This window comes from Acartia tonsa, chromosome 1 (genome assembly GCF_053477335.1).
Source record: "Acartia tonsa isolate MP-2025a chromosome 1, ASM5347733v1, whole genome shotgun sequence".
NCBI classification, from domain to species: Eukaryota; Metazoa; Arthropoda; class Copepoda; order Calanoida; family Acartiidae; genus Acartia; species Acartia tonsa.
The window spans coordinates 35875824-35886878 of NC_137260.1; the positions used below are offsets into that span (position 1 = coordinate 35875824).

Genomic DNA, 11055 nt, shown 5'->3' on the forward strand with positions numbered 1-11055 from the left:
GGGTGTCATGCACAATTTATTCTCACTTTTTAGGAATAACAAGGATAACAACATCCATAAGTAGCGAAGCATGAAAAAAATATTGATGAGAATACAGTGATCAGATCCAATGTTTACATCAAGAATATTTTTTTTATAATCCCGAAACCTTTAACATCTATTTTTATATTATTTGATGTTTGAATTTTGTAGCTTGACTGACAGAAAGACGAATAAAGTAAATATTTTTGGTATTGCAAAAAATCCATCTGTCTATCTCGAATAGCAATCGAGAAAATCACATTTACACTAAAGCGTTACGGAGGTACAGGAGTACTAAGACACACAAAGTAAACTATAGAGTTTGTTTGCTTCTAAAACAAGGATGCCTATTAATTTCAATTTAGCTTTTTATCACATCTAGCATCACATATGTAGCTGCATCTATTTAAGTGCAATTGGAATTTAAAAGTATACGATATACATTTAGAGAGATTTACCAATAGGGTGTGGGAACTAGAGTTTTTTGGATAATATTATGCGTGTTAAAACTTATTATACACATTTCTGGTGCAATATTTTACCTTTTATTCTTCACATTTATCAGACATTTCATTCTTTTTATTTGTCTGTCAGGGATAATAAAAATTTCAATCATTTTAGAAGTGAAGCTACTCAATACGTTGGATAGTCTAATGGTTATCAATTTGTAAATGTTGCCTACTTGTTGTATATATGGTTAAATTTAACAGGGGAAAAAAGTTTTAACTAAATATTATTTTATGCTTGTCTAAAAACTCTAAAGAAAATTCTCCTTTTAATTTTATTATAAACTAGCGCCCTATTTGTGAAATTTAATCAAAAACTAGTTATGTTTTCAACCTTGCAATAAAAGAATTATGAAAAACAGTTACTTTCTACCAAAAAAATATTGATTACTTGTTAAAAAGAATTTTTGATTAAATCTTTCAAAATCAGAAACTTTTCTATTACTTGGAAATTAACAGATTTCTATCTTAATAAAAATATAATTAAATTTTCTTAGAAAATATTTTCAAATTCTTGCATTCAAGAGTTATATAGAAATAAAATAATCGTAGTTTAATTTTTAGTAGCGCCGCTATTCTACATTTAGGTATTATGTACGTTCTTCCTGTTGATATATCCCTAATTATATTTTCTTTTGGATAATAGAAACAAATCTGCTCCCCTACACCACCCCCCTCTCTCACCCCTATTGATACTTTATATTTACACTCTTTGTTCGCTCTGTTCTTACTCCCAAATATTTGTTAAGATTTTAAATAAGCAAATAAATCAAATCATACAAAAATAAATATTTATTAATATTTATTTTAGGCTTGTTTCCTGTAATTCTGCTGTCTGTGTTGAACTTTCTAATCTACAGATCTATCCACAAAGCTACAAGAAACCATAATAATATTTCATCAGATACCAGGTACTCATCAAGCTTGTACTAATAGTACAGCTTCTCTATATATAAGATATGTCCTTTCGTCTTGCACTGCATAAGGCACCGCTTTCGGTTGGGAATAGCCCCTCTCTATCTATCTATCTCTTTCTACTCTCACTCATCTGTAATTTCATCTTCATTGTTATGTTTTTTGAAATGTTAGTAAAATGACTTTTAAAATGCATTTAACTTTTCAGAGTACGAAATTTTTATTTCTTGTTTTCTATAACTCGCTCAGTGTTTGACCCTTTATTTTCAATTTAAAAGCTACTATTGGAAGTAAACGTACTTGTTATTTATTTAATTCTTTGTTTTCATTTTTTTGGAAGTAAACGTACTTGTTATTTATTTAATTCTTTGTTTTCATTTCCAAATAAAATCCTCTTTACGATGAGTTGCACATCTGTAAGTTTCCTTTACACTTACTAAATCCTATTTGCTATATCTCAATATGTAAAAACATTTAATTTGGAGTTGAAGGTTTAAAAACTGTTTTTTATATAGCATCAGCTGTTATTGACATTACTATCTTACAAGTTTCTTGCAAAGATTTTTCTATGTTTGTTTAGATATAATTTATAACCAATATGAGAGGGTACTTTATCATAGTTTTTTTATTTGTGTATCAGGGATAAATAAACGGGCAGATTTATAACTCATAGTTATATCAACCAACTCTTTTATTGCATAATCTTTGCCTCAAAGTCATTTTGTTGCATGAATGGATTTATTATTACTTGGATATTACACCAGATTATAAAGTTACACCATATAAAGTGAAACTTGTAGCTGGCTAAAATAACGATCTCAGCCATCTTCTCCTTTTACCCATCTCCCCCCTACCTCCTAATGGATGAACGAACTGACCATAAAATTATGTCCATTTTAGCAACACCTGGCATAACATCCACGTATATTCTATATTCATTGTTGCATAGTGGTTGGTTGCGCAAAATCATAACAGCATTTGTTTTTTATCGTAAAAACTGGCTTTCGCTAAACAATCAGCATATTTTAAAATTATTCCTAGTCTCGAGTTGACCATTCTTTTATCCCTGTCTCTGATAAAAACTGAGCGTAGATAGACCTTCTGCTAGACAAATAGATTAACTTTACTTGCTTCACTAACTTCTGCCCTTGGGAAACCAAAAAACTTATCGTAGATTCAATTTATTTCAGGCATCTGTATTTATATTATCTTATTTTTATTAACAACATTTAATCCTATCTTTGTTGAGCTTAGTTACTTCAAAAATTGATATATATTCCCATTCAAAAAGGGCCACAAATATGTTTTAAAAATTAATTTGGCACTTTTAGCTCAGTTAATTTATTATCCTTTATTTTTAGGCGTGATACGGCAATGGCCGGATTGTTGACCGCTATAGTTGTTGTGTTTCTGGCATGTCACTGCCCTAAAGTTGCGGTCAACCTGTATGAAGTTTTACAGGTACATTTTTATGCTTTGATAGTTCTGTAGATAAGAAGGGTCTGCCCATCAAAGATAAAAATATTCATACATTGTTCAGCGAGGGTTGGGTAGAACATTTATATTTATATACCTTTTACAAAGTACATCGTTCTATATTCCAATACAACCTCATTTTGTCTTAAGCCACACAACACAAACTCACCTCTATAGACCAGTGAACACACACACATTTACATGGCTAACAAAAAACTTTCTACTTTACATAATAACTAGCAACTACGCCCCTTGAAACCTCTAGAGGCATTTGAGGGGAGAGGGAAAGTAAATCAACCCTATTACAGTTGAATTTTAAAAAGAAAAATTTAGGGAGGGATCTCTTTTTTCTGGGGGTGATTTTGCGTTGGGTTATAAACCTTCTGTGGGCCTATCAGAGGCCTCACTGTTAAAGGAAAACAGAAAGGAGCTACACACACACACACAAACAGATGGACATCTAAACATCCGGGTACTTTTATGTAATTAACCGGATTTATGCATTTAGGGTAAAGAAGAGCATGAATATCCTCTTTGGTTGGTTCTCTTGGTGAAAATCAATCATCTACTACTGGCATTAAATTCTGCTGCTAACATAATCATCTACTCATATAAGGTAAAAATAAATGTTGTAATCATTGGTTAAATGCTTAACCACTAAGCAAGGCTTATCTAATTTAATTTAATTGTTTTATTGATAAGAATAGACTATTTTCTCGAGTGAGGATTTTTTCCATAGGTGATTTCTCTTGGGAGGTCGAAGGTACCGTTCCACAAAATGTAAAAAAAAACTACATCTACCTATATAGATATTCCTGTAAAGGAGACAGTGTCGTTCCAGTGGTTATTGAGATCTTTCAACTTCTTAAACTGACATTTTTTTACTTTTATGAAGACTTTAAAAAAATATATTTCGTTATGAAGCATGAGTAGTTATTAATTTAAATGTTACTGTTGAGGTAGATTTATAACTGTTAAAAATTTTACTACAAAAAAAAATCTCTTTTTTTTTAATTTAAGAGTGAAACTTATTTGGTAAAAATAATGTATCTTGCATTTACATATCCCTGTATATACATGCACAACATCTGAGTATTGAGGCAATACAATGCATATTTCCATTTTCTAAGGGATTTAGTGATTGTACATTGAAATTCTAATTATTCTTCCCACTAAAGAATTTTTAAAAATCTGTCTGGTAAACTTTTTGGGGTAAAGGATTAAATATTAGTTAAACATGCATTGAACCTGAAGCTGCTTCTATGTATCTAATAAAAAATGATTTCATACAATACAAATTACCAATGATGGGCGAGTATATATTGTAATTGACCAATGGTAAAATGTATCATCATCAGGGGCGTCTCTCTATTTGACTATGAAGTCCAGAGAATGCGGACACCTTGTTCCTCCATGAATTCCTTTCTTTGGCAAGTGCTTCAGCTTCTCCCCATGTCAATTTTAATTTAGGTCCTTTTCAGTGCTGGTCGTTTTTGGTCGTCCCTGTCTACGTTTACCAGTGGTAGGATTCCATCTTAAGCACTTTTTTGGAAATTTATTTTGTTTCATTTTGAGCACATGTCCTAGCCACCTCAGTCTTTTATATTTCACTTCTGCTTCAATAGTATTGCACTTAGTTTTTGCATACAATTCAATTTTTGATATTTTGTTTGGCCAGAATATATTGCAAATTCTTTTTAAGCAGCCATTGTGAAATGCATTTAGTTGATTTGTTTCAGTTTTCACAGTTCTCCAGCATTCAGCTCCATAAAGAAGAACTGATTTTACATTATAGTCTGATTTTTGTTCTTAGAGCAAGTTTTCTTGATTTCCAAACATTGTGTAGACTGATGAAAGCAACCCTAGCCTGGCCTGTATACTGGCCTATAATTGGTCATTTGTTTTATATGAAGTCATTTTTTAATAGGCACTATAAGCTGCTTCATTATACCTTTCCTCCCTGACATATTATCCACATACTGAATTTATAATCATATCAGATGCTATTCCCATTTTACATTTACTTCGAGTTGCGTACCATCTTTAAATGTATGAGTCTTCCCCTACCTTAATAAATTTATATTTATGCCATATTTGAAAATATTTTCCTCTTGCCTCTGTAGCTTTTCAAAAAGGTAGAGAGAATGTACTGACCTTTAAACAGACTAATCTTTTTAGCGTATAGAGTTAGGACATCAAGTAATAGGTTGTACTATTGTAGGTTTTGTTGACTCCTATTCCATTTGGGTATAATTTATTTTATGATATCTAATATTTTAATCCTTGTTTTATAAAATGGCACATGTATGTAACATACTTTCATTTGATAACCTGATATTTTTCACGTAACTCTTTATAAGAAACTAGCGGCTACGCCCCTAGCATCTAGGCGATGAGTATTTAAAGGGGAAAAGAAGGGCTAGAAAACAGCTTAAAACCATCCCAAGACTTGAATTTAAAAATAAAATAGCCTAAAACCAGCACAGGAGCTATATCAAGCTTAGCTAATATAGAGAAACATATCGGTTCAGTAGTTGTTGAGTTCTTAAGCTTCAGACAAAAAAGCTTACTACTTTATATAATAGGATATATAAAATAAGAATTTATTAATTAATTCCTATGATAGAAAGTCATTCATTTATTAAAATTGGAATACATGAGAAAAGAAAAGATATTTGGTGTTGACAGATATTTCATATGCAATTAATGTTCTAATAAGTTTACACATTCTTAGTAGTGAGGCTACTTTATAACTTAAGCTTGTATGTTCGTCTTGCAATTCATACATATCTCAAGTACACTGTGAGAAGAAACAAAATATATCTCTTTCAAATGTATCTATGTATTTTAAGAATTTAAAACCATAAGAAATCCCTTTATTAGTTTTATTTCTAACATCCATTTTTTAGTACCAAATTTATTTAATACGAAATAGCCGCTATTAAAGTTGTGAGATGAGAAATTTTGTTAAAAATACAGCATGGGCCGGGCCCTTGCCGGTCATCCCTAAAACGACGTACTTACACCAAGACTAATTTAAAAGTAATTTCGCAACTCTGATATTTTTCTTGATATTCTGTATAATTAATAACACATATCTACGTCATCAAAACTGGCATATACCAATAAAGAAAGGGATAGGTTTCTGGTAGAATCCGTAAAAGTGTGTGTTTTAAGGCTTAAAAATAGTAGTAGAACGATAATATTCACAAAATATGTGTATTTCTTATTGAAAAGAACTATGGACAAAATTTTTTTTTTTAAAGTTAACATAAATTTTTATCGTTCTACTACTGTTTACTGTTTTTTTTTTAGTAGCGAAGCTACTCTATAATTCGAAATGTCCGTCCGTCCGTCCGTCCGTCCGTCCGTCCGTCCGTCCGTCCGTCTGTCTGTCTGTCTGCGACAAAGTATTCCACTAATTAACTTAGCTATTAGATTTTCTCTCATTGGCTAATTTTTTTTGTTACGTCATATTTTTTGCACCAATACTCACAGCATCGATTTTCTGAATAATTGTCCTTTCACCTCAAAATTTAAAATTTTTACACAGGAAAACTTAAGTCCTTCAATTATATTGTTTTATAAAAAGTTTTCAAGATTGACACTTTAAACCCGTCAATTTGAGTCAAGTGGTAAAGTTTGGTAACAGGAAACAGTTTGTTTTTTTAGTAATGAGGTACATACGGCCTAACACGGAAAGAAAAAAGAAAATTAAAAAAAAACAGAATTATTATTGAATTTTGGATTAATTAAAACAAAATCAAATTATAAGCAAATTAGACAACAAAAACGTATATGTTGAAATAAGAGAGTTTCATTTTTTTAAAATAAGAAAGCAAAGCTTTATAGAAAAACTTAATGTGTAATTTATTTGTAGGATATTCGTTTCCGGAAAGCCGTCATTGCTGGGTTTAAACGCACAAAGACGTTGTCATCTCTGCGAACATCCTTCAAGACATCATTCGGTTCAAGATACCGCACCCGACATCTAGAGGTCACAAGCCCAGAGCCTGTCAGAGTAGCGGCAGGTGGAAAGCTGCTAAAATCCGCGGAAAATTCACAGGATGGCGGTAGAATCCAAGGAAATGCGCCAAGCGCGAGTACAATTGATTCTCGCGATGGTGGTAGCGGTGTGCGGCGGGGTAGCAACCGACCGGCGCAAAGTAATAGCACAATGAGCTCACGGGATTTTGGGGAAGGGCGGCGAGGCGGTAGCAGAGCCACGCCGAGTGTAAGCACCGCTAGTAGTTCGCGAGAGTGCGGTAATGGCAAACAGAAAGCGTCAACGTCAAGCAGTTCGACCACTGCCGATAATATGATAGGAGTCGAGAGAAATATTATTGTAAGTTTGTGCTAAATTAAATGCTTTGTTAAAGTCAAACATGCATTAAATTAGATGAATATTGTAAAGTTGTATATTTGGCTTTAACGAAGTAAAATAAACTTTGTACCTAAATTATATACTTAAATATAAATGTAATCATGATATCTAATTTTAAAATTTAATATTATATGTGACAATCATAAAAAAATATTGGCATAATATTTTAACAAAATTTTAAACATTAGTTTCGTTTAAATTTTTAAATAGATACTATTTTAAAGCTGCCATAAGATATTAAATAAACTGCCTAACTTTTAATAGCTGTACAGAAATTTTATTAATATATATTTAACTTAAAATATAAATACAATGTTTAAAAATTTAATGAAATAAAATATCATACAAAAGGCATTTTGATCTTGTATAAAATCAATAGATTATTTTATTCTTTCTGTAAAAATTAAAACCAAAACAATGTCAAATTTTAAACATAGTAAACAACTATGTATAGATTAATAAATTAAAAGTTTTGATTGAAAGGCGTGAAGCATATTAATTTAAACAAACACAATAGTGAATAGATGTTATATATTCTAAATATTGTAATTCTGTTAATGTTTGACGGCTTGGGTTGGGATATGGTATCTTTTTTAATATCAAGTAATAATCATATTCAGTATCAATTAATATTATACCAATTTATATGAGTTTATTTCATATTATTTATTTCTTATGAACATATATTTTATATAATTACTTGTCCTATGAGTAGTTTATCATATACTTTATTTCTCAATTTCTTTAAGCCTATCTACTTTGGGGAGCCCTGCCCGTTTACACAATATAATCGAACCTAGCCTATAGTTTAAGTGTAATTTTATGAAAAAAATTACATATAACTTTTATGAAATGTAATTATAGGATCTGTAATTATATGAAATATGATTATATGAATAGCATCATATGAAATGATACTGCACCGGAGAAAAACCAGCCTTGTCTTAAATTTACCAAATAGTCATACTTTGTAAAAAAGTTGTTTTATTAGAAAAGATTTTTTTATAAGGCTAGAAATTAATTAATAACTAATTGTTTCTATAAGATAGTAATAGTTTTGTCTTTTTAAGTAAAGCAATCCAAGTTGTTGAATTATAACTAACAAAGTTTAACCCCTAACGATATCAAAAGAGTTTAGGTAGGGGCAGTGTATACCACTTTTTTAGGAAGCCTACCTTTCACTTAGTTTACACCTTCAAGTAAATATCTGTGCATTATTATCATAACCTCATTTTGTTCTATAATAAAAAAAAGTTACTACCTTTAATTATTTTCCTTAATACATACTTTATATTATCATCCTTACTTTTGATTAATTTCTAATTGAAAACAAATTGTTGTTTTCCTTTTCTTATAATAATATTTATTAATATTATTTGGTTTTCCCTAAAAATATGAAATATTTCTACATTAACAATAACATTACAATTTATAAACTTTGTTGAAATATGAAAATGTATTAAATTTTGGTTGAGATAATATTTTCATATTGTTATGTAAATTTTATAAATGGAGAAGGATACCATCTGGGGTGCGCCACTGGTCGCTGTAAAATATCTTTGGATAAATTTATAATTGACGTATCAATAAGAATCTTGTAAAGAAATTATTTAAAAAAATATTTGGCTATATGTTATTAAACAATTATCTAAACACCAACAAAAACCATGGTGTCTTAACTGAATTGAAAGTCAAGCCAAAGATATTACTATATTTCTACATCCCCATTTATAAAAAATATTATGATTAATTCAGAGACCAGTCGTATTAAGGTCTTATATGAAAAATATGGATAAGTCACTTGGAGATAATATTAAATATCTAACATCTGAGGGAAATCATTATATTTTCCCCCAAGCCTAAGAAAGAAATTAAAATTGGGACAATATTAATTAATCTTCTATTGACCTATTCCTATGGTTGTACAAAAGGAAAAGGGATCATATCATTTCCAATATATTTTATCTTTACAAAAGAAATTGAATCTTCAAGAATGTTTGGGAACGTTTTTCAATAACGTAGATTCTCTTCAAGTTTTGTATATCTGTCATTCTTTTAATAAAGTTTTAACAAGTGAATGAAATAGTCATAATTTTAGCTTATATTATTCTAGTAATATTTTTGTTGTATTGCAGTGTGTTGAACTAAAATGTATTACTGTTGAAAAAAGAGGTATTATAGAAAATATTTGCTTATTTATATGGGTTTTATAGCTGGTGTTGATAGATATGAAGCTCTTTACAGTGCATATAAAAAAGAAAAAAGATAAATTCAAAAACTTTTGGCCAAAGTATCTCAAATGACGTCATATTATAAATATCCATAATTCTCACATGACGTCATTCGGGACACAACGGCCAAGAGTTTTAAATTTACCCTTTTTTTAGGCACTTTAAAGAGCTTTAAGAGCATCGCAGCATGTCTACAAGCAATGATCTATGTACATCCTTTCTTTACATTACTTTATTTTTTATGCCTATTTTTTTTTCAAAAATAATTTTATAATACTGGTCATAACCATCCTTGTTTTAATAGTACAAAATGTGCGATATGAAGAATAAGATATAAACAGACAATGCTGAGTTTTTCATTTTATGGAAATTATATTTTTTTGTTGGTTTAACCCCATTGCAAAGTTAAATCAATGTGCCCTTTTAGAGCATAATTATTTGTTCTTATATTTTAACTCTTAATATTTTATTTAACGCTCTAAATTTTTGAATACAATTGATCCAGCTTTAAATTTATTAAAGATTAGATCTTCGTATTTATAAAACCCATTTTTTCGTTCTTTTCTAGACTCCGGTTTCATTTGCACCTAATATTTATAGTTCATATTTATAACCATCTGCATTTTATTATTTTCATTGTTCCTGTTCTTTTTATATTATGTAAAAATACATCACATGATTTTCAATTACTTTACAACTATTTCATTCCAAGAATTGGAATTTTTATGACCTGGGCATTTTTCTTTTGTCACAAATAAATAAATGTATGTAAGCTCTGTAAACTTTTTATAACAATTTTGTAATCTTTTTTATCTTTATGTTTCCCGTACTAAAAAGGTACAGTACAATTTTCTTTTGGTAAAACTTTTCCAACAATGAAGAAGGAATAACTTTTTTTCACCAAAATTTATTTTAAAAAAACTTTTTGAATTTAAAAATTGCTAAATGTAAATAAAAATGTAAGAAGAAATAATGTTTATTGTATACTAAATATTTTTTATGTAAAATACATATCAGTATTTATGTCAAATTCTGTTTTCTTTATTTTGTTAAATTGACTAGGATATTAATATCCATAAGCGAATGCGGGTGTCAGCTGGTGAAATATTGTGTGAAGATTCATATGGCCACTGGACATATGACAACTAGTCTACAGCTCTTTGTTCGTCTGTCTGTCCATTATCGCCACTGTTTCCTTCCATTTGCTTGGATGTTATTACAATTATGTTTTAGAGCTCACTTATACGGATGTTGTCATTCATTTATATTTGTACTAGCGGCTCCGCCCCTAGAATTCTCTAGGGGCACTTAAGGTAGGAGAGGAAAAGTTGACCTCATCCCATTTTTAAATTTGAGTTTCAAAAGAGGGAAAAAAATATTTTTGGAAGAAAGGGGGGTGAAGACACCCTCCCCTAAAATAGTTTAAAACCTTCCCAGGACCTATAAGAAGATTCACTGTAAAGGAGAACAATATCGGGTCAGCGGTTAGCGAGATCCTTCGTGACAGACAAAAAACGCTTAC

General features: G+C 30.0%; 1 protein-coding gene across 1 annotated transcript in view; it reads left to right on the forward strand.

Annotated features, from left to right (window-relative positions):
* LOC145318062 (FMRFamide receptor-like) overlaps nt 1-7525 on the forward strand; it is a 29149-nt gene extending 21624 nt beyond the window's left edge. The window contains exons 9-12 of the mRNA XM_080159397.1: nt 1339-1438; nt 2804-2903; nt 3427-3534; nt 6799-7525. Coding sequence (XP_080015523.1) covers nt 1339-1438; nt 2804-2903; nt 3427-3534; nt 6799-7278 — 788 coding nt within the window. The 3' untranslated portion in view covers nt 7279-7525. The remainder of the gene's footprint in view (nt 1-1338; nt 1439-2803; nt 2904-3426; nt 3535-6798) is intronic.
* The last annotated feature ends 3530 nt before the right edge of the window (nt 7526-11055 follow it).